Consider the following 24945-nt stretch of genomic DNA (forward strand, 5'->3'; position numbering starts at 1 on the left):
TCAAATCAATGACAGTCTCATCGGTCATGGCCATTTTAATGTATGTAACTGCCTTCCTGTTCAGGCTAACCCATGCTTCGTCCGTCATATTCTGTGGATTTACTTGTTCAAGTGCCCCTTCACAATCCTTAAGAAATAGGATTCCCTGGATCCTGTCTTTCCAAAGGTCGAAGCCTGTTCTATCGAACCTCCTAATCTCGAAGAGATTCTTCACATCCGAAGAAGATGAAGCCATAGTTGCACGAATAAGAGGACTAATACGCTGAATTTTTGGGCAGAATACACAAAAACCGGAGTATAACCTCATAGGAGTGCGCACTACAGCTCCAAATGGTCACAGGAGCAATTTGGGGCAAATGGGTCGATTTAGGCACAAAAAACAATTTCCGAAATTTATGCGCAGGAAATTTTAGCGAGTGAATTTGTGCTCAAAAACAACAATTTTAGTTGTTTTTAGCCTCACAGAACATACAAAAGGCTAATGCACAGCCTTTAGAAGCATGTATGAGCAAAAGCCCCAATTTGTAGCATCAAATTGCACAAAATTGAGCCACAAATGGTCATACATAGCCAAAACTTGTCAAATGTGTGCGCATCAAAAATACACTTGCAAAAACCTACGTAAATCTGAAATTTGCTGAAAACACCTGTTTTGGGACCTGTTTTTCGACAATTTCTTTATTTTCGGGTAGCGGGGACCTAGCAAAGATGTTCCCACCTTAATACATGATTTGCAAAACCTGTATTTTGCTGTCATAACCTGTAATTTGCTGATTTTGACATAATTTCAGCCCGTTTTAGGTCAATTTGACTTGCCGGGAGCCCTCTAGTGTCCGGGGAAGAGTCCTTTGACGATGAAATTGCAAAATCTCGCGTGAAAGTTGACCTCCTTGGCTGAAAATCAGCGTTTGCAGGTTTCGGAGCAAACCCTAATTTTGCTCTGATACCACTTGATGAGTGCAGCAATGTGTGCAAGTGATAGAGCACGAGGAGATGTGCAGGAGTTGAGGCTTGGAGAGGAGGCGATGTTCTGCAGAGGTGAAGCGTTAGGGAATCGAAGAAGGAGAGAGAGAGAGAGAGCACACGATTTTGTGAAGGGGAATATTGAGAGTGAGTAAGTTTGGGCTCTCATTCCCTTTATTAAAGTATAGGACCATTTTTAAGTTAGTGGCCAAGTTCAATGTGAACTTTGCCAAAGGTTAGTAACCTTTAAAAATGTACATAAAAGAGGTCATTTGGACCTTTAACCCAACATTCTACAGATCTGGTAACTTCAACATTGGCCGTGTAGTCAACTTTTGTTTTACTCTCTCAAAAGCCGTAATCTATAAAGGTCCCCGAGAGAAAGGAACCCCTTTCTGAACGATCTATAGTCAGAACATAGTCCCAAAAAGCTCCTTACATCATGTACATTCCAAAGAGTCAACAAATCTCGAACTGCAGCATACTAACACCTTCTGCTCACAAAAAGTGCATCTCTGGAAGTCGCATTTATATGTGCTGCCTTAATGCCTGAAACACTTTCAATAAATGCTCTCTATGTTCTATCTCAAATCAAGAGAGAACAATGATTTCATCAAAAAACGTTCCCACAAAGTGACGCTACTCCCTAAAGATCGGACCCATAGCATTCGTGAGTCCAAAAGGCATCACCAAATACTCGTACAATCCAAAGGACATCCTGAACATGGCCTTGTATAAATCTCCAGGAGTGATCTTGATCTGATGATAGAGACCTTTAAGATCAATTCTCTTAAAACAAGAAGAACTGCGCAATCGTAAGTATATCATTGATCCTGGGTATTGGAAAGTTGTTCTTGATGGTGATCACCTATAATCGATGCACAACCTCCATTTTTCTTCTAAACAAGAAACCTGAGAACAAAAAGGTGATGTATTGTGCTGGATCAATCCATTCCTCCAAAAGGTTTTGTTCTTGGCTCGTGATACCTTCCTGTTGAGCTCGACTCACTCTATAAGGGGGTCTATTTGGAGCACTATTGCCAATCAGGCCTATGGTGTGATCCTTTGGTCTTTCACGTAGTAACTTGCCAAGCAAAAACTCGGAAAACAATCGGCGCCGCTCCAGCTCTAAATCTGACAAATTGGAATCCTTATTGTCATCCACATTATTGAAAAGATCGAGTACACTAAAAGACTTGCTTTCATTAATTTAGAAATGGCCGAAGTTGATGCAATGGTACTGATTCGCTTTTCAGTTTTACATCAATCACTATTTCCCGACCCTTTCTATTCTTCAGCTGGATTTTCTTTGCCCTATAGTCCACTATTACTCTGCTTTGGACATGCCACAGCATTCCTAACAAAACATCGCACCCTTCCAGAGGCATGATGTTAAAGTCCTCATGCCCTAAGTAACCCTGAGAGTGTAGCCACAGCTTACGACAGTCATTACAACAACTTCATGCCTTGTGCCGCCAACTCTGCATCCATTTATGGCCCCCTGATCGATCTGCCATCTCAGTCCAAATAATATTGGCTTGGCTCCACTGTCAAAGAAGATAAGTGTCAAAGAAGATGAGCATTTCTTGGTCCTACTACAACTTGCCTTACATCTTGCAGAGCTCAATGTTGCAATCATGGTGACCTTCATGTGTCCCCATGAAATCTAGAATAGGTTCAGCCTTGGTTATTTTTTCTTTGTTGGTTGCTCTGCCGCTTTCGAAGATTCTGGCTTGTCTCCATTCATCTCCTCCTATCAACACTTCGCCAAGATGTGCCTTGTCTCTCCACACCCAAAGCATTTTCCTTGCTTGTAGTACTCTGCCTTTTACTCTACAAACCTATGTGGGGTGCAAGATTTCTTCTTCTTCATCTTGGATTTCTTTTTATCCTTTCATGCATCTCTCTATAGCCTTACTCATTGGATCATTTGCAACATAAGTCAATCACCCTATTCGTAATCAGAAACTATCCATTGCATGTTCCTTGAGTCTCTGAATGCTAGAAGACCATTGTTTGAGACAATATCTCTCTGTATCTCTTTAGGTAAGCCACAACAATATATATATATATATATACCTTCATAGTTCAGAATAGTCTGAACTCACGAATTATAAGAGGGAATAAAGCACTCATAAAACTATAAAAGCAAGGGACACAAGAAAAGAAAAGAAAAACAAAAACAAACAAACTAAATCACTTTGTTTGCTACGAAATAAAACTAGATAAAACAAAACATTATTAACTTAAAAATGTTTTTAAAAAAGGCATGTGTAAAATAAGTTGACGCAACGTATTTGGCTTAAAACAAGTACTCAACTTTAAGCAAAAAAAGGATAAGACATCTTAAAAACTTAATCCTAGAAATCAAACTTCACACAACAACTTCTAACGAAACACGTTCTAACAATACCATTCCATTTGCTCCTTAAAGATGGAGACCTTTCTAAAAGAAGCCACCAGTAAAAACGTGTCCCTAAATCTCTCATTCTTTGTCAAGATATTCGTCCATTAAGTGGTTCCAAGCCGTCAATACATCTGCTTCAAACTAGGGAGTCAGCCAAATAGAAGAGAACAACTTCTAAAACTTTACCCACGTTCTTGGCGCTCTACCATGCAATAAGAGTGTGGACCACCATGTCTGAGCATTCCCTTTGAAATGGGAAGCTACTTTTTGAACCTTGAAGGCTTTTGTGAATTTGCCTCCGGAAAAGGCAGTATCAAACTGTTGTATAAAAGAAAGAGCTCAATGGGTATCCTTATGACCAGAAAAAGTTCAAACTTGACGCTTCAACCCCCATCCTTGAATTTCTTCTCTCCCCTTCTCCGTTCAAATTTGTCATGCTTAGCTTCCTAAATCATGTGGTTCCTCTTCTTGTCGTAGACATTACCAAAAGTATATGAATTAGAATCGTCACAAGAAGTAACATCAATGTCTGAGCGTCAGTAGCTCTTTCTGCCTCGTCTCGATCTCCTCTTCTAATATTTATGCTTGCTCGACTCCCGTCAATCTTCGAAATGAACACGTCGGTAGTGTCGATCCCTTCTCTACAAGTTCTTCAAATGTAGACAATCAGCCCAAATAGCCGGAGAAAGAGTCGCCCTTTCTTCTTTTCTTAAGTATTCCAATGCTTCATTAACTCATTGATTTTCTATTCCATCGTGCGTTCAATGTCCTCTTTTGTCAAAAGAGAGTGCTTCTTATCTGACTTCGGCTTTGCTTTGCCTTCCATTGCCAACATTAGAGGTTGTTTGATAGCCTTCCGCCATATATCATAGAATTTTGGGATCGGGTGGTTCTTCAAATACTGTGCATAAGCCAGATCTCTTACAAACTTCATCAACCTCTTTGTACAACTGCTCACTTGCAATTGTCAGTGAAGATTTATGGATTTCTGATCCTCTTTGAGAGAGTCGTTGAGTGATTCATCAGATGAATCCTAGTTGACTTATTGTTGTTTCCAATTGAAATCATCCTCTTGCAAAATGGTCGGCGGGACAAATTCTCATTCCTGATCTGAATCTCTATCAAAGCCCAAAGCGAGTGCTGCAAAAAAAATCGGATCGGATTCAGCTAAAGCTCTGATACCAATGTAACCAGCTTGGCGCTAACAAGATGGTAATTTTCAGTAACACACAGATAGAATAGAAACTCTTGTCAAAACTCAAAGTAGTCGAGACACAAAGCAATGGAGTTCCGCTTCCAGATGCACTGGCCCTAGAGTCTTGGCGCAGCTTTCGGTACTTCTTTATATATTGATAAGCATACAGTACGATTGCTGCGAGGTTGCTCTGCTCTGTGTGACGACACACTAATCTGTCGAGCCAACCCCCAAGGCACATATTTAAAGGCCCTATGCCAAAAAGCAACTGTAACCAAAAGCTAGCGCTAACTCAAAAGCCTCCACTAGAATTAGGCACCCCAAAAATCCCTTCAAAATTGGCTACGCAAAACTACCACGTGGCAGGCTAAAAATCGGACCGCAAATTGCACCCTGCCACGTTAGCGATTACGGAAATTTTTGCCATGTCATCACTTCTTCGCACTCACTCTCCAGTCTGGGCCACGCGTATATTGCAACATCATTACTTTTGTGACAAATTGACTCCTGTTTGATATCCATAAAGTAGTTGGCCTCGACCATTGTCTCCTAATGTATGGTATCATAAGCAGCGTCCCTTGTCAAAAGGAACCCTCATGTACAACCAATCTATCTTGGGAGCTCTCTTTGGACCAAGGAAAATGTGACACCCTCTTGACATCTCCAAAATTATGCAAGAAAGATCTCAGATACCAAGACATTTGCTAGTGATGCAGAACCTGCTGAATAGTAAAACTCCTCTGCAAATTGAGAAGACTCTCTCTCTTGCAAACCCTCAATAGTGCCTATTGTAAGAGACACCTATGATTGAATCACCAAGGGTGTCCTGAGGCAACTCAGGCTAATCCAAAACTGCCACCGACTACTAGTCCGCGTGCTCTATCCCTTTGTCCACCTACTCTAAAATCTCCTCTTGATCTTGCAATAGTACCCTCTCCTCAAGAGGTTTGTCTTGGGCTGCTTTGCCTCATCCAACCTCTATCTCGCTACCTATCTATAAACAAGGATAGATTGTGCCTATCCCTACCTACCTACTATCTTTGTCTCTGTGTCTGATCAACATTGTGCTGCTCCTAATCACTCTGCTCCTACCGACTCTGACCCCTCTAATCTCTATCAAGTTGTCCCGCAGAGCCTTGCTGCTGTGCACATCTCTGTTGTAACAAACTGCTGACGTGTCGACCTACTAATGGCATGCTTCCTGGAGAAGGTGCAGAGTCTGGAGTACCGGCTTGAACTGTGTTGATGCAATATAAAGAAATACCGAAAGGGGCGCCAAGGTTTCCGGCCAATACTCTCTGGGGTGGAATTCCGCCACTCCGTGTTGCGTGTCATCTCTCTCTATTTCAGTTCAGTTGTTATTCGAAGTGCTTAAAGTTGTCCAGTTTGTTCTTTTCTATTGGCACATGGTGTCCGCCTTGTGACAGTGGTATCAGAGCATCAGTCGTGTGTTGTTTTGAAAGCATACCGGTCCTACAAAAGAGCAGACAGAGGTGTTGGAATTTTAAATCGAGGTATCTTTGCCCTCCAACCCGGACTTATTAGCGACCCCCACCCTTACTTCATCGCGCATCGGGTGCGCTCCCGTCTTCACCGCAGTGTCTTACATGGCATAAGCCAATTAAGATCACTTGCAAGAGAAGGATCTAGATTTGTTTCAAGTCTCAGAAGCAGTGCCATGCAGATGTTGATGTCTACAGCTACCAAGCAGCATACTCCAAGTACTTGGCAAGCTTTCAAGAAAATTTTTGCCCGAAGTTATATGGTTTCTGACATCTTCCTTCGGAGTGCAACTTCTGGCAGAGTGGGGTATCCTGAAATGCTTGCCATGGAAACCCTAGCAAATAATAACTAGAAATTTCACGACATCTTTCAGTAGATGTCTCTTCACGAGCAGGTGACCTTGGAGATCCAATGCAATTGCTATCTTGGGACTACCATCGCCGCCAACGAAAACATTGTCTGTCCAAGAGCTGATAGACCATGCTGTGCTCGGCTACGACCTTACGGAATGAACCTAACCCTAATTTTTGGTGCAGGTTCTAGGATGGAAAGTTGATCGACTTTTCGAGCTCAACTGATGTCGAGATTGTTTTTTTAAGTTTCAAATATGTTTGAGAACTTGTTTGGTGATCCTGTTTGTAATTTGTTTGAAATGGATGCTATCTGTTTTGAACCTGCTTTGGTGCCGATTTGAATTGTTTGACTCTGGTTTGATACTGATTTCAATGATTGGTGATTTTACTCCCGGGTGGAGAAGTGAGAAATGATGTTTGAGAATGCTTGTTCATACTCATGGCCCGGACCCTTGTTATTTGAGGGGAGTATTGAATGATTGAAAAGTGTTGTTTTTACTCATGGCCCGGACCCTTGTGGTTATTTACGAGGGGAGTATTATTGTTGTTACTCATGGCCCGGACCCTTGTGGTTATTTACGGGGGGGGGGGGTATTGTTGTTGTTACTCATGGCCCGGACCTGGATGGTTATGCGGGAGGAGTATTAAGAAGTCTGAGCAGTGGTTACTCTCAGCACCTCCAAACGACGCACGCTGCGGTCTGCGGGGCGTTTGGTTGTAAAAGGCCTCTATATCTCATGGCCCGGACCTTTTTAGGTTATTTGCGAGAGGAGTGATGAGGGAGTCGTTGAACAGCACATGGCCCGGACCTGGATGGTTATTTGCGGGGGGAGTGTTCATCGGCGGCTTTATGTTTCTATGTCTTGTCACATGCATATGTGAGCATTTGTGTTGCATTGTGATGTGCCAACTACTGAATATTCCTAATTGGATGAGATTGCCTGGGTATGTAATTTTAGTGCATCAAGACACCCGTGGAAGATCAGTACGGTTTGGGTGTGATGGCTAAGTTTACTACGCCGGAATATCAAGAGTTCCGATTTGGACGAAAGGAGAAGCTAACTCCTTGATCAAAACAGCAGAAAGGAGAAGCTAACTCCTTGATCAAAAGAGCAGAAAGGAGAAGCTAACTCCTTAATAAAAAGAGCAAACTGATTGTCCCTCTAAATGTCCCTCGGAAATTTTTGAGCTAACTTGAGTTGTTTTGCAGATATGCTGTAATTGAGGATGATTACTCTCTTTCAAGAAGGGGAGATGTAACAAACTGCTGACGTGTCGACCTACTGAAGAATGGAGCTATCGGCCGAGGGACCTAAACCCTAAGAAGAACAAGTAACAGAAGAAGTGTCACAAAGTGATGATGTGGTTGCCCGGGAGCAGAAACCCTAACCCTAATTCTTGCCTGAAACCTAATTCTGGAAACCCTAATCCTAAAACCTGCAAACCCTAATTTCTACCAAAAACCCTAACTGCTGAAACCCTAATTTTGAAAACCCTAACCCTAAAACTTGCAAACCCTAATTCTGCTACCAAAAACCCTAAAATTGCAGAAACCCTAACCCTAAGGGCAGATTTTCGCGTGTTGCGCTGACTGATGACGTGGCAGCTGTACGGATTTCCGTGATTTGCGCTGGCAGCTTTTGGCTTTGCTTTTGGACCAGAGAAGCTTTTGAGTTTTAAAAGCTTTTTACTGTACCTGCTTTTTAGGCCAAGGGCCTTTAAATATGAGGTTAGGGCTCATTCTCTAGCATGCTTCCTGGAGAAGGTGCAGAGTCTGGAGTACCGGCTTGTACTGGGTTGATGCAATATAAAGAAATACCGAAAGGGGCGCCAAGGTTTGCGGCCAATACTCTCTGGGGTGGAATTCCGCCACTCCGTGTCGCGTGTCGTCTCTCTCTATTTCACTTCACTTGTTATTTGAAGTGCTTAAAGTTGTCCAGTCTGTTCTTTTCTATTGGCACGTGGTGTCCGCCTTGTGACAGCTCTGTTGGGGCTGTTGTGGTTTGTGAAGGTTGTCCCCTCCTATGGCCCATCTCTCTCTGTTGGCGTCCTTGGGCAATCCATCACCAAATGCCCCATCTCATGACATTAAGGCATTGGTTCGGTTTGCCTGAAACCACGATCCTCTATGAGTGTAGCACCCCCTTTCCATTCACAAGTGATGGTATCTGGAAACTCTGTGGAAGGGATGGTAGCCACCATTATAGACGGCACACATGTCTAGGTCTGTACTGAACACAGAAATGGTATGCCGAAATTAGAACCCATTTGCCTCAACATGTCTTGTAGCCAAAACTGTGTAGGAAGCTCTACAAAAACGATTTTAACAAGAAACTTCGGAACCTGATACCTGTCCTCAAAAGCAGCTAGTGTAAAATCCTCATACCACGGGTGTTGCAAAACAATCAATCCGTCCCCAAAATCGAGAGGAGTGCAGCTGAGGATTCTAGAGATAAGCTCCTGTGATAAGAAGTCAAAAATGAAAGTACCTTTGTCCAATAGATTGATGTCCTCCACTATGCCTTCATCCAAAGCGGCTAGACTGCACTCCAGCGACTCCCAGATCTTGACCCAAGCGTAGGTGCATCCGACCATGCAACAGACCACGTCTCTGAGATAGAGAATCTCAATGCAATCATCGATCTTGTGCTCCAGCTCTTCTTAGATAATTACCTAACCCTCCTCTCCCCTCAACAAACAGGAAAAGGAAACAGCCAAGCTACTGAAGTGTGTGTGTGTGTGTGTGTGTGTTTGGTGGGGGGGGGGGGAGTATGTGTGTCTGAGTGCAGGAGTGTAAACACAGGTGGTCGGGCAATGCGAGCAGGCGGGGCAACGGACAAGGAGGAATCAACAACACGCGACGAATGTAGGTCCAAGCAGCCCGGGCTGAAGGCAACGACAAACACAGCTGAGGCAGGCCTACGTTGAAGGTGACAACCAGCAACAAGCTTAGGGTTTTGCAGTAGAGCGCAACAGGTTTCATAATTGCAGCTCTCTCTCTCTCTCTCTCTCTCTCTCTCTCTCTCTCTCTCTCTCTCTCTCTCTCTCTCTCTCTCTCTCTCTCTCTCTCTCTCTCTCTCTCTCTCTCTCTCTCTCTCTGCACCCAAAAGGTGCCTACCTGCAGGGAAGTAAACTTGATACAACCTGCCTGAAGGCATAGAACCTTTAAAGAGCTGATGTTTATCAGAAACGAAAAAAGCTCAAACACAATGCCCATAGGCTGAAACTAGATAATTGAAAAAACCAGGGGAAAAACCCCTCCTAGAGAGGGTAAAAGTAACTAGGCGGAGAAGGTGTCCACAAATGCCTCTAGAAGATAGGCACCTCGTAGCTCTCGAGCAAAGAGTCCTCCAAGTAAGTGGTAAGGGGGCAGCTATGCTACCAAAGACCACCAAGCCACAACGAAGAAACTAAACACGAAGGTAGGAGGATGGGCGAGAAGACACCGGAAGATGCTGGAGAGAGCAGCTTGAGAAGATTCCAGCCTGAGGAAGAAGCACAGGTGCACTGCAAAGCCCTGCATGCAAGCGTAACACACAAACACAGCGACAAACACTGACACACAGCCAAACCTACACACACAGACAAAGAGACACATTGAAGGCCACCGACCCAGAAGCCCACGAACACAAACTCACGCATGAAACCTGAACTAGAACCAAACAGAAAAGAAAACACACGCGCATGCACACAACAAGCAAGCAAGCATACACGCGTGCACACACTCTCACGCCCATGCAGACACACACACCAACACAAAGCGGCACCGAGGGCAACAGGGCGATGGCAAAAGATGGAGTTTGGCGAGGAGAGACAGAGAGCCGGGGCAAGGTTCTATGCAGGGGCTTCAGGCAACGGGAGCATGAGGGGTGGCTGCAGCAGGGGGAGCACAGACGGGCACAAGTCGTGCAACCAGGTTGGGGGCGCGGCATAGGTTGCGACGACGCTGGCGAGGGACGAGCAAGGCAAGGGCACAACAAAGCCGCAACCTACGCATGTTTCAGCAAGGCCGTAACCACCACATGCTGCAACAGAAGGGGCTCGATAGCAAACATGGCAATGGCGCATCCTGGGGCAAGGTATTAGTCCTGCGGCCACGGTGTCTGCAGGTGGGGTTGCACAGCTCGCAGTTTGCTGAGGAGAGGGCAGGTCCACTTAAAAATTTAAAAATGTAAGTGAACACATATTTACTGATGTTCTATGTGACTTATAGGTTGCCCAAGGCTCTAATCCTAATATTTATTATCCCAAAAGGAGGGTTATACTTGCCACCTGTTCACAAGCCACAAAATGTGTCAGCAAACAACATACGCACAGTTTCAGGCGGGCGTCCCCGTTTCCCCCAATGCAACACCGGTACATGGATGGTCCCCGTTCATGAGCCTATAACTAGAAGATGGTCTCGTGCAAGTACATGATGGTACCAGACCTTGTGGAAAGTTCATGCACGAGGCATTTCAATTTTCCGGGCATGTGCATGTGAACACAAGTCCAAGCCGAAAGCCAAGTCCATCACTCCGCGCATGAACTCAAAGTTCAAGATCTAACGGCACATAAGATCTAATAACACCTAGAAAGAGGTGTCAATTCATGAGGTAATATCATTTATTTTCCCAATGCAAGCATAAAATTTGGTCCACAATTACCATTTAAGCAGCCAAAAGGTGACACCTCTCCTCAGAAGGTCTATCTGGGGCTTGCTTCCCCTCTTCCAACCTCTGTCTCACTACCCGTCTGTAAACAAGATAGGTTGTGCCTGTACATGTCTGCCTGCCTGTGTCTATCTCTGTCTCTGTGTCTGAGCAACATTGTGCTGTTGTTGAACTCTATGCTACTGACTCCGACCTCTCTAATCTCTATCATGCAGTCACGTAGGGCCCTGTTGCTGTGCAGAACCCTGTTGGGTCTGTTGTGGTTGTAAGGGTTGTCTCCTCGTGCAACCAATTTGTCTCTACTCTCACTCCGATGCCCCATCTCATGACATCTAAGGCACTGGTTTGGTCTACCCATAACCACAATCCTCTGCAACCGTAACACCCCTTTCCACTCAAAAGTGATGGTATCTGGAAAGACTGTGGAAGGGGTAGCCAGTTTCATAGATGGCACAAATATCTGGATCTATATTGAAAACATGAAAGGTGTGCCAACGATAGAACCCATCTGCCTCAACATGTCTAGCAACCAAGATTGTGCACGCAACTCTGGAAAAGCTATTTCTGTATTGAAAACATGAAAGGTGTGCCAACGATAGAACCCATCAGCCTCAACATGTCTAGCAATCAAAATTGTGCACGCAACTCTGGAAAAGCTATTTCAACAAGAAATTTTGAAACCTGACATCTGTCCTCAAAAGCAGCTAATGTAAAATCCTCGTACCACAGATGCAGAAAAACCACTCTGTCCCTGAAGCCGGGAGGACTGCAGCTGACAACCCTATGATGCAAGCTCCTATGATAAGAAAATAGCAATGAAAGTACCTCTGCCAAGCAAGATAATGTCCTCCACTCTGCCTTCATCCAAACCGACTAGAGTGCACGTGAGCCACTCTCGGACGTTGACACAAGCATAGGAACATCCGATCAAGCGGCTGACAACCCCTCTTTGAGAGAGGCCCTCAATACGACCACCTATCTTCAGCTCAAGCTCCTTTGAGATGAAAAAAGATGGTGCCCTAATACTCAAGAGACAGTGCCAACGGAACCTTCTTTATCTGAACCCAGTTGTTAAGACCCTTCCCTACCTCGCCTCTCAAAACCCAAGCTAGTGAAAAAGAGTGTTAGAAAGTGAGGCGGTCTAAGAGTGCCAGGAGACTAATGCAAAGGATGTGTGTGAGAGTGTATGATGAAGGTGAGAACTGTGTGTGGAAAGTGCGTAATGAGTGCAGTGAAAGCAGGCAAACTGTTGTATGTGTGCAATTAAATTAGTGGAACGCTGTGTGCCATAAAATAAGGCGCGCGCGCACACACACACATACATACATATTACCTTTAGTAATCAGACAGATTTCGCTGATAACAAACTTATATTAATAACCAAGAACTCTCGTTTTCTTAACCTCATTAGTCCCCCTTTTTCCAAGGAGTTTCAGCACATCGACAGATGCACTTTGATGTTCACAAGGAAGAATGACCTTTTTTCGAGACACTTCCCCCTTTGCCTCTTTAAACGGATTCTTTTTAAATGAGTGAGATCTTCCAAAATCATTAGGATTCCCCCTCCAAGGAAGTGTCAAGAAGCTTGAGAAGCTTCTGGATGCCCATAAGCTCTCAGCTGCCCTGATGCTTGGCGTAGTTACTTGGGTGGTTTTGTTATTACTTTAAGCAAAGGCAGCCCTTCACAAACTGAGTATAGTGCTGTCCTGCGCCACCCATAAATCCCTGCTCGTCTCGCTAGATGTCCTTGATGTCATGAAGAATAGGACATCGAGCAGACAGCCTACAGTTGATATCCTGCCATGGCCACGGCCATTGCCCTTGACGATGCAACAGCCGGATTGGGACCAAATAATTGCTCACACCAATTTTCGCAAAGTAGCATGACAGAGAGGGTTCAGGCATTAGCCACTCACTTTGGACAACGCTCAAGGGCAATACACCCATTCATTAATTGTAGCACCTCAAATGTATAGAAAGAGAGAAACCTCTACAAGAGTTTGTGAAAATGATTCACATGTAAAGAGAACTCATCAAGGCTCATGGTCTTGCATCCACACGCCCTTCGAGTGAATATATTAGCTAAGAAAAGAACAGTAAGCTATGCTATTTGAGCATCAAACTGGCCAAAAATTGAATGTATAAAAGTTACACAATAATCAACTAAGTAGAATGAAGCATCCCTGTAAAGAAGTGAAGATTACCCTTTGTATGTTTTGAAGACGAGACTGCTGAAACCCAAAGCTTGCAGAGCAACGGCAGACTTCTGTCCAAACTTGTACAGTACAATTTCATCACCTGTGCACCAAACGAGTAAATATTGAAGAAATCACATGCCCGCATAATAGGAAAGCACTAGCAGTAAAATTTCATAAAAGCGCTCCAAATCATCAAACCACTTGCTTGTTCCATGACCCAAGAAAATTGAATAATCTTTCGCTCCCTTGATAGCTTCTGGATTCTCCTTCAAACGACTCTCTATGGTTCTGAGCACCAAGTAAATAACTTTAATAAGCAGTAAGCTCCATCAAGCTGTAGCAAAGCATTGAGCAAACTTGTGCTACAGTACTTTGTGGATGGCAGCCAACCACTGATCGCAACAGTAATGTTGAGCTTGCATGGAAAACTAGTTCCATCACTGTAGGACCCAATGAAAGAGCATGCTGTCGTATACATGCTGGTTGCTGCACCTTGGCTAAAACCGCCAACGCCCAGCTTTACTGCATGCAGATCATGAGGGCATCAGTAAAGAAAAGAGACAACAAAAGCTTAAGGGCTGAAAATGTTTGCCTCCTTGTACACCAGGTAGGTATAGAACACCTAAGCCTGGCTGAAACCAGGCAGTCCTCGTTTCAATCACACGGCTAGTCATTGCCAAAAGGCTCTGCCTTGCCAAGATGGTTCGAGAGATGACATAACTGTGATTTACAGACCAGCTCATTGAAAAATCCAGTACTCTTTATCCTTGTTTCTCAAGATCCTATTAAAGAAAAAGTCCTGCATGTGTCTTGAGCTTCATGCACTCATGTTGCAGATCACTCATCTTTGCTTCTTTTACACTGAAGCTGCATGTCATGGGTGACCTGATAAATTATGATGTGCACATTTTATGAGGTCTCCTTTTAAACACGGAAAAATATTATTTGTCCACCAGGCTGCAATATATGATATGCTCATCGGCAAATTATGTGAAAGAACGACCTAGAGTGAAACAGGTGTCACCATGTCTAAACAAAGTTATACATAAAGGCGTTTCAACTACAAAGAAGCAATTCTAGAACCATTTCTCAGTCTGGAGTGCCCGTGCATGGTGCTTGGTTTACCAGAGACAAACAAAGAGAGAAAGAGATAGGGAGATTTAATATCTACTAATATCTATTGGAGCCCAAGGAATGAATATGCCTTTTGATGTCTTGGACCTTGGTCAAGTTGTGAGTGCACAACAATTGCAGAAATTCTAACAGTAGCATAATTTTGAGTGCATGTGTGATCAAGCTTAAACATAAAGGAAACAGACGACTCTACAAAGAATGGGGGCCAGATTTCATGAGGACAGCCCCGACCCCCTTTGGAAGGTATCTAAAAAAAACAGATGAATCATGCTGACTGCAATTGATTCTAGCACTTGGATGACTCTTTCAGATTCAAAAGGCTTATTCTCAATCTGGTATAAAAATTGACTGAAATTTTGTCTGCCGACAATCGCCACCATCATCAAAGACTACAATTTCCACGAGTCATAAGTGGCAAAAAATACAAAGGAAACCATGCACAATATGGGTTTAGGATTAGGGTTTCCGTCTGGGTAAAAAGAGATGCAATCTGCCACGTGCACATCTAACCCTATGTGTACATGGACAAGCTACTTCATGACAAGGGTTCAGTTCAGTTCAGTCAGTCTAGCCTAGGAAGTGTTCTGGCACTTTTGTGAGTCTGTTCGCAGGCCGTGCATGTCCAGACACTTAGAGTAGATGCATATCCTTTGGTTGCACACAGCATGATCATCAGATTACCATCGAACCCATCAGGAGCATTTTTACAGTTTAGACCTATTTTCCCTCTTTTAGCCAATTTTCACTTATTATTTTTAAGTGACTTTTGTTGGGAAACTGGGTAGGGCAATTTTACAAGGAAGTATATAAGAAACCCTAGCGCTAGCACTTTTGGGCAGAAGAGGCAGCAGGGACCTGACATCCAACAGTGCACCTTCTCAACAAGACCCCCCTGGCGGATGACTTAGCATTTTCAGCCAAGAACAGCCAGCGTTTTCTTCAAGTACAAATTCAGCCCAGCCTTTTGTAGTTGCAGCAGCCTGGCGACAGCATAGCACATTAGATCCACTAGCGTTTTTTCAGCAGTTCACAGATCAGCCCTAGCGTTTTTGCATCAAGCAATCCACCTAGCGTTTTACAGATTCTCCGCGACAAAACCAGCAGTTAGACCAGCGTTTTCAGTTTTCAGCATCAAGACACCGCAGAACAAGCCCCAAACCTCGCAGATCTCACCTTCCCGCAGCAGATCCTTGCCGCACGGTCAGATCAACGAGCGTTTGCAGATTCAGCCTGGAAAACGCAGATTTCAGCATCTGCGTTTTCAGCGCGTCGTCGTCGTCGCCGTCGTCACCGACAGAGAGTCAAAATTCAGCAGATCAAAGATTTGCAGATTTCAGCCATTAGCGTTTTCAAATTTCAGCCCGTCTCGTCGTCCTCCTCATCATCGTCGACATCGTCGGCAAGTCCATTGCATTGTAGAGATTTGTGTAATCAATAGTAAACCGCTCTCGCCATAGAGAGTGGGGCCTTCGGAGGAGGGTTTGACAACATTCTGGTGTCGTATTCTTCTCTCTCTATCTCTCAGTTTCAGCACCTTCATTCACAGTGTTTATCCACTTTGTTTGTGATCACTTGCACTCTCTCACTAAAGGAACGGAAGGCTCTTCCTTCCGTAAGTAAAAGGAACCTTGAGCACAGTTCGGAGCACTCATCTTGGGCAAAGTTCAACATTCTCATCCGCTGCACCTTACACAATCGATCTATACATTTATCTACCAGTCACACTCTCTCTCAATCTAGAGAGGTAGCCGATGCCAACCTCCGAGCCCTAGCAAGTTTGTTGCTCTCTAAGTCCCTTGTCTCTCTCTAAAGAGTGCTAATACTCTCTCTTTGCGCCTAATTCTACTGTTCTCTTTTCTAACAGTTTTTTCTATAGAACAGAATCGCTTTCTCACTCTACTAGTTGGGAACTGATTTTTGTTGCTTGGCCAATTTCCTCTCTCTAGCATCTGTTTTATTCCTCTCAAAACTCAGCAGTATCTCTCTCTAAAACAGAGCTGATTTTCTCTCTCTAAAATTTGGAAACTGTTTGTCCTTTCTTGCTTTTTAGTGCCCAAAAAGTGCTTTCTTTTTGCTTTTCCCCGAAAAGTGCTTGCTTTTTCCTTTCTGTTCATAAGCACTTAATTTGTTGCCGATCCTAAAGAAGCATCTGCTTTTTATTTTTCCTTGAAAAGCACATGCTTTTATGTTGTAAATTATGGAAACTGTTGTTGCTCTAAAGCATGAGTGGAAGTGGGAGTGGGAGTGGGTGGGTGTGTTGGGGGGGGGGGGGGGAGAGAAAGAAATCTTTTTAACATCTACGTGAGGCCAAAGTCGGCCTATGAGACGAATCATGTATACATGTGTGTATGTCCTGTGTCTATCAGAAAAGACAAATTAGTTCAAATTGTTACAAAATAAAAGAGAGGACGTCTGGTGGGTGATGAGATGTATGGGGATGGGTGGAGCTCTGGTACTAGGGATATGTGCATGTCTATATGATGAGAGTAATACAACCATGCAAATGCATCAATCTAGCTAGCTCCATCCTGTGCTAATGGGCAAGGGGGGGGGGTAAAAAGGAGTACATGGAAGGGTCAGGAGCAAGGGCTGCCCTGATGAACGCCTCTGGGTGAGCCATCATCTCGCTCGTCTCTCCTCGAAGCTCGATGTGCTCGAGTCCGGATCTCCTCGATCTGTATGCGGTGGAGTCGTGGGGCCATGCCTCTAGTAGCCCGCGGGCGTTGTCGGGCCCGGTTTGCCTCAGCCTGCTGAGGGTCACCCCCCTCGGTGGGCCTAGGAGTGCAAGGGGTATGGCTCAGAGAGAGAGAGAGAGAGAGAGAGAGAGAGAGAGAGAGAGAGAGAGAGAGAGAGAGAGAGAGAGAGAGAGAGAGAGAGAGAGATGAGATGAAATGTTATATTAGCCGTCTTCAAAAGTCCAAAATGACCAATGAGATCAAACAGGTGCAGTCATCATGAATCTGATACAATCTTAGGATACAAAATAAAATGAAATGGAATAAAATAGAGAGTAAATGGCTACTATCACGAATCTAAGCAGCTCACAACTGTGTAGCACTATAAAGTATGCGACAGTGAAACAGTGGGTAGTACAATCTCAGTGTATCGACATCATGGTCCAAGGATGTCCACCATCGAGCGCTATCCAAGGATGTACTACATTGATCGCTGTAGAATATCGTTGATGTCTGCCATGGTAAGTACTCGTACTTGGTGTCTCGCATGTCGAGCTAGAGTGATCTGTATCCTCTGTCGTAGTATCCGTCGATGTTGTGAGGTACCCCCAGCCGCAGGCATTTAAATCTCCCTAGCTCAGTAGCTCAATTGATCAACGTACCTCTGGTGTGGGTGATATCTCGGATCTGTTGAGTGGTATGCCCCTCTGTCTGCCCAATAGGTGGTCAAAAGAAATCCGTAATCTAAAGTTACAACCACGGATCTCTGCTCGCTATTGCTGAAACCCCCCCCCCCCCCCCCCCCCCCCCCCCCCCCCCCCCCCCCCCCCCCCCCCCTGTGCGCATACCGACCACCTGCCCCATCTCGCGCTGCCCCTCTCACGCCACCACCCCCGCCACTGCCTCTTGAGATCCCGCACACTGCCCACCTTATCCGATCTTCCCCCTCGTCTTCTTCTTTCCCGAATCCTCCTGCACTTGGCTCTAGCAGCACTGTTTTTTGGAGAGTGCTCGGCGCGTCGGTTGCAGAGTCGCTTCACCGTCCGCTTCTTCGCCACAACAAGAGACACAAATGGAGGCTCCAGCTCCGCCACGGAGGGACTCGTCGAAGCCCCCTCGCCCGACCCCGCTGAGCCCACCATTCGACTTGCTCTTTCGCCGACAGAGCAAGCGAGCCTAGCCGCAGAGGTAGAGCGCTTGCAGGCGACTTCTGTCATCTGCAAGATTCTCGACACCCGACCTAGCAGAGGAGAGTTGCGTGACCTTCTCCAGGCCCGCCTTGCAGAGGTGGGCAAGATCTTGGACGTACAAATACTCAGACAAGGTTACTATCAAATCGAGTTTGAGACCTCCAAGATGGCGTCCAAGGTGATCGCCATGAGTCCATTGACCATCCGAGCAGCACGAGCCCACTTTCGACCGTGGAGACATGGTTTCGACCCTGCTTCGGATGTTCTAGTAGAGGAGGCAGACATCCCCATCTCCGTTTGCTTTCCAGGTTTGTGGAGGGAGTACTTACCACTTTCTCCAGGATCGGCTCAGCCATTGGGACTGTCCTGGAGACACCTCGCACGGCAGCCTCAGTAGTGGCTGCCAAGGCGGCTGGCATTCCCTCAGTTCGCGTTTTGGTCAGAGACACACGCTCCCGAAGGTTATTCTTCTGCCTCGGGTGAGTGGGGGTTGGTTTAGATAGAGTGTGGAGTATTCGGGCCTCCCGAACCAGTGCTTCATTTGTTGACACATGGGCCATCTAGCGAAGGCCTGTCCACGGAGGAGGCCTTGACCTACACCATAGCCTCAGCCCCAACCTGCAAGGGCTGGCCAGCAGAGACAGACACAGACAGAGACAGCGCACACATGCAGAGCCACCCTCTGAGCCTGGGGCTCTAGCGGAGGAGGGATGGCAGCAGGTCCGTGGTCGACGACGACAGGGGCCACAGCGACAACCTGGCACTCAGAGTGGTCTTCAGGCGCCTACTCAGCAGCAATGGGTTCCCACGGGGAACCGGTTTGGTCCTCTTGAGCAGGATGAGGTCCTTGCTCCCCCCCACCCCAGCTTCACCCTCGACAGCCCCCCCCCCCCCCCCCCCCCCCCCCCCCCCCCCCCCCCCCCCCCCCCCCCCAGCTCACCCTCGACAGCCCCCCCCCCCCCCCCCCCCCCCCCCCCCAAGAGTTCCCCCCCTCTTCCTCATCCTCCCCCCGCCGCCTCTTCCCCCCACCCCTCTTACCTCTGCCGCTCCCCCCCGTTCCTCTTCTCCACCGCTCCCCCTGCTCCTTCTCCCCCCCCTCTCGCTTCAGTTCCACAATCGTCCCAAGGGGCAGGGCCTTCTCCGGCTGCTAGGAGATCTCTTGGCAACGCCTTTGCCACGAGTCGCTTGGCGAGAGAGGGACAGCCTTTCTTGCGGCCCCCTCTACAAGTACAGACGTCTCCCCTTGCAGCTATCCCTCATGGTCTGACGAGCATTGACATCCGGCGCCGATGGGACTTCTTCGACTACGACTTCACTCGTTTTCTCGGTGACCCCTCAGCAGACCATGAGGCAGCCTGCTTCAGGGTCCATGTTCTGTTCCTTGCAGCTAGGGGGATAGAGGCCTTGGACTCAGCAGTTGGCTTCTCCTTTCCCCTTTGCGGTAGGGACCAGACAGAGTGGACTCTCGACCTAGTGTTGGGATGGTTGCACACACAGGTCCTAGAATTCTCTCACCACATGGGAGAACTAGGAGTTACAGACATGCTTCAGACTTTGTGGCCATTGGCCAAGTTTGCGGTGACACCTCCAGATTCAGCAGGATGTAAACACATTGTGGTTTACTTCTTTGCCAATACACAGTGCTTCCCATGCTATGTATACATTCATGAGGACTCCTCGACAGAGGAGGTTGCTTTACGTACGGCTCGCTCTGCTTGGACTTGGGCCAGGCACTCGTTGCAGTCACGCCTATCTAGAGGACGCTCGGATGCGGATTACTCCCCATCCAAGCCAGCCTCGAAGATAGCCCGTCTAGCTGCGGCAGCATCTGTTCTCTCTCGCTCCCCGTGAGGATCGTCTCATGAACGTGCAGGGACTAGTTGGGCCCCAGTTTTAGCGTCAGCGGGGCCGACTGCATCAAGAGCTTCAGCGCTGCCTTGTGGGAGGAGAGATTGATCTCCTTATGCTTCAGGAGCACCATCTGTGTGAGAGCCGCATTAGACGTTGTGGTCAGCTCTTGCGTGGACGATATGATACTTTTTGGTCAGCTGCTTTTGGACCTGGAGGCATCCAGGGTGGGGTATGTATGACTATTGCGGACTCTTCGCAACAGGCCATTGTGGGCAGAGGAATTATTGTGTCAGGCAGGGCTTACTATGCAGATTCAGGGTTGCCTAGTGGACTTCCTGAACATCTATGCGCCCAATGTGGCGAGTGCTCGAGCAGAGTTTTGGTCACGGATAGTTGAGTCTCTGCCGCAGGCAGAACACTGGTGCATAGAAGGGGACTTCAACATGTTGGAGGACCCTTCTGACAAGATTGGTGGTAGCCATGCTACTTTGCATGGAGTTGAGCTAGCAGCTTGAGAGAGGTTTTGTATGACTCTGAGGGTCTCGGATGTTTGGCAGCACTCTCGTTTTGTGAGGCCCCCAGACAGCCTTGCCTTCTCTCATTCGGACCGCAGAGTGAAAGGAGTGAATCTATCACGGATAGATCGCTTCTACACTAGTGGCCATTTCAGTGACTTGGGAGGAACAGTGGGCATTCTGGCAAGGACTTCCTTCTCGGACCATGCACCAGTGATCCTCACAGTGGCAGACAGGCAGAGGAGTGGGAGCACGATGCTTCGCATCCCAGAGAGGGTCTTGTTGGACTCAGCACTTAGAGAGCGCGTAGAGGCTCTCTGGACAGAGAGCTTGGACAGGAAGGATTCTCCTGCTGACAAAGTGGCCTCAGGCCTAGCTCAGATTAGCCGTTTTTTTTCTCCAAGAGTCTCTGGCTCGCCGGGTTGCAGCGAGAGAGGAGGAGCAGCGTCTCAGACGGGGCATTGCTTCGTTACAGAGGATGCACGAGCAGCATCCAGACAGTCCTTGGTTGGAGGAGCAGCTACAACAGGCTCGACAAGAGCTTGTTAGCACAGAGGAGAGGCGACATAAGTTTGCTTTCCACCGACAGGCATCTCAGTGGACCCAAGTGGGCGACAGAGTGACTGGTGCTTTCTTTGAGGCAGTGGGACCTCGGCATTCGCATGCCAAGGTCAGTCACTTGAGGAGGCCCGGCGGGACAGTTGCTTCTGAGCCCGAGGATATGCGTGCAGTTGCTACTAACTTTTACCGTGAGTCACTGTCTGCAGAGTCCGAGTCAAAGCGTCAGGATGCATGCAGGGAGCAGGTTTGGGCACAGATGCCTTGTCTTGTGACTGAGGAGATGCGTGAGAGGCTTGAGCTACCACTTCAGCTTGAGGAGCTGCACACGGCTCTTAGAGCCCTCCCCCGGGGTAGTTGTCCAGGTGAGGATGGGCTGACTCCCAGTTTTTTCTTGGAGTATCGGGACCTCCTTGGCCCAGATCTCTGTAGTGCTTTTCAGTACATTTTGCACACCGAAGTGATGCCTGACAACATGAGTGACGGCCTGATCTACCTCATTCCCAAGGAGGGTGGCTCCTTGGATGAGATTCGACAGTGGCGCCCAATCACCATCCTCAACTCAGCCTACAAAATTCTTGCCAAGGCTCTGAGTTTGAGGATTCAGCCACTTCTAGAGAGCCTTATACATGGGACTCAGACAGGTTTTGTCAAGGAGCGCAGTATCCTTGACAACATCGTTACTTTTTGGGAGGCTTCTGCCCTGGCACGGCTTCGTGGTGAGGACCTAGTGATTCTTCTTCTCGATTTTGAGAAGGCATACGACAAAGTTGACTGGGACTTCCTAGAGGGCACTCTACGCAGGATGGGCTTCTCAGATGCTTGGATCAAAGGGGTGTCAGCTTTGTACAGACAGGCTCACAGTCAGGTACTTTTGGCAGGAGGTAGAGGTGATCGCTTCATGCTCACACGTTCGGTCAGACAGGGCTGTCCTCTTGCCCCCTTCCTCTTTCTGTTCTATGCGGAGGCAATGAGCAGGTTTTTAGTGTCGCAGCAGGTTGGTCTACGGGGCTTAGCACTCCCTATTCGGGGAGATGAGCTACTGGACGCTGAGTTTGCCGACGACTCAGCCTTGTACTTAGATGGCCAGGAGGCCAACCTTCACAGGTGTGAGCAGGCTCTGGAGACCTTCTGTTGTGCATCGGGCACACTGATCAACTAGAGAAAGACAGTGGCTTTCTCGGTTGGTAGTGCTCCTGTACCCGATTGGATGCCAGGAGAGGGTTTTAGGTGGATTCCCCCAGGGACTGCAGTTCGGTACTTGGGCTGTCAGGTTGGTTTGGACTTGTCTCCCAAGCAACAGATTGCTCCCCTTCTCCTGTCTATCAGGAGAAAGTTGTTACATTGGAGCTCAGCACGACTTTCTTTGGCTGGCAGAGTAGTAGTGGCCAGCCAAGTGTTGTTGGCGACTATGTGGTACATCACTTCATGCTGGATCTTCTCAAGTTCTTGTATCAGCCAGGTAGAGAGGCTGATCAGGAACTTCCTTTTGTCAGGACGTGACACTCAGATAGCCCGAGCCAAAGTGGCTTGGCAGGTCATCACTCTTCCTTTTTTCACAGGGAGGGCTTGAGATCATTGACCCAGCACAGCAGAGCAGAGCCCTTCTTGGGAAGCTCATCGTCAAAGGACTTCTTCCAGGTGAGGAGCCCTGAAAGGAGTTCTTGCTACAGCGGCTTCGTGCTAGGGTGCCTCAGGCAGGAGGCCCCTGGCAACCTTCGACCAAATGGATCTTCACAGAGATGCACACAGTTGGTTTGAGCAGGAGACTGGAGGACCGCTTCGCTGTGAGTTTGCTTCGATCTTGGGAGCTCTTGCGGCGAGGCCTGGAGCAGAGACAGCCTACTTGCACGGAGGAGCGCCTACGGCAGCCCCTTGTCTGGAACCCATGGTTAGCACTCAGAGAGGCCACTTGGTTGGTCGTCGGCCTCATGTTTCCTGGGGTCCCATGGCAACGGGTCCAACATGCTCTTTAGGTGACTGGTTAGAGTTCACAGGCTTGTCAGAGGAGGTGCAGGGTTTCCAGCTACAGGGCATGAGAGGGCTGCAGAGCATGTGCCAAGACATCTCAGAGGCAGTTCCAGTTGAGTGGCTCACGCCTCTCGAGCTAGTAGCACCCAGGTGGATGGGAGCCTTCACACAACTGGAGGTTCTCATCCCAGTCAGGGCCTGCTCAGAGACTGTTCTATCCCTTTTCTTCGAGCTTCAGGGTGGGGGACGCCTACAGCGAGTTGCAGTAGAGGCCCCGCAGGTGGCAGAGTGCTGTTTTCAGAGGATCCGAGTAGTGGGCATCTGTGGGAGGACTTGTGTCATAGATCCTCCCCCAGCAGCTCTTGAGACTAGACACTGGAGACTGTGGGCTTGGGAGTGTTGTCCACTGGCACGAGTACAGTGGGATCCTGGTGAGTGGCTCTGGAGGGACCCTTTCTCTTCTGCAGACCACCCAGGAGTCCCGTTCTTTCAGTACACTGTTCGACTAGGACATCATATACTAGCAACACAGAGAGGCCTGCCCGCTGCAGGACCTCATTGGCAAGAAGAGGGTCTCACAGCTGAGTTCTTGGCAGCCTTCTCGGAGAGGTTGTGGGACTCCAGACAGCCGAGGCGAGTCACCTTGTTTCAGTGGCTGGTCGCACACAGAGCTACAGTAGTTGGGAGCTGGCTAGTGCATAGTGGTCTCTCGGCCGCATGTGCAACTTGTGACCATCTTGTGGAGAGTCAGCGTCACTGTCTTTGGGACTGTCCCTCGGCCCAGCACGTGTGGCTACGAGTTCTTCGGCTGATGCTTGCTCTCTCCACGGCTCGACAGTACACTTGGGGAGCAACGGCTTGGTCCACCCTCACGGGCCCAGCACTTCAGTTTGAGCTATCTTCCACCAGCAGGATGATAGTGATGCAGGAGGGGCGACCTACACTCCAGCCTCCTACAGAGCTTACTCCACAAGAGTGGTGCAGTGAGAGAGTTGAGTGTTGGGAGCTCATCAGTGGCCTGACACTCTGGTTCATCTGGCGGGCCCGTTGCTTCCGCATCTCTAAGGCTCGCCCTGTGCCACCAACAGAGACTGTTCGCGATTTTTGGCTAGAGCTGATCCATACTCTCAGAGGACAGCTTGAGGGACTACAAGGCAGCTCCGACCGCATGCAGGAGAGCAGAGAGGCTTTCCTTCGACTCTGGCGTCTTGGGCCTTTTTACACTATGGTCGAGGGTGTACTCCGATGGCATAACTGACCACCTGTGTGGCTTTTCCCTCCCCCCATTTCTTGATTTAACCCCATTGTACATATGCTGGTTTTTTCATTGGGAGAGTCTCCCATCATGGTTGTTGTAGCCCTCTCTTGAAGAGGTGATTGTAGCCCTATGGGCAGTTTCAGTAACTAATAGAAGGATCTTTTTCTCAAAAAAAAAAAAAAATCTGTAATCTGCCTCAGAGACTGTCTCTTTTGGTCTCCACAACAGGCTCTCTGTGTCTGCGTAGCTCCAGTAAAAATAACCGAGGACATCTCTAATCTTGATATCTCACAATAAAACATGCATGATAACTGCCATTGAGTGTTGTTTGAAAAATGCTTTAGCATTAGGTATTCCACTCAAAAGAGCTTTGATTTGATTCCCATATTGATATTTATGTTATCAATTTTTTGCCGATTCTAGAATGTTCTAGAAGCTAACGGCTAGAAGAATCTAAAAGGAGTATTCCAAAAGAAAGACAAGTGTCAAAACACTGGTTACATGTGTACAGATACTTGTCAA

General features: G+C 47.4%; 1 protein-coding gene across 5 annotated transcripts in view; it reads right to left on the reverse strand.

Annotated features, from left to right (window-relative positions):
• Nucleotides 1-24945, reverse strand: part of LOC147451105 (uncharacterized) — an 82150-nt gene that overhangs the window by 41495 nt on the left and 15710 nt on the right. For 3 of the 5 annotated variants that reach the window (XM_086520066.1, XM_086520067.1, XM_086520068.1), the window contains exons 6-9: nt 13643-13793; nt 13477-13559; nt 13278-13371; nt 8911-9032 (exon numbers count right to left, since the gene is read on the reverse strand). In XM_086520066.1, coding sequence (XP_086376192.1) covers nt 8911-9032; nt 13278-13371; nt 13477-13559; nt 13643-13793 — 450 coding nt within the window. The remainder of the gene's footprint in view (nt 1-8910; nt 9033-13277; nt 13372-13476; nt 13560-13642; nt 13794-24945) is intronic. The other 2 variants (XM_086520069.1, XM_086520071.1) reach the window with 1 other exon arrangement.

Source organism: Adiantum capillus-veneris, chromosome 9 (genome assembly GCF_014529385.1).
Source record: "Adiantum capillus-veneris isolate H3 chromosome 9, ASM1452938v2, whole genome shotgun sequence".
NCBI lineage: Eukaryota > Viridiplantae > Streptophyta > Polypodiopsida > Polypodiales > Pteridaceae > Adiantum > Adiantum capillus-veneris.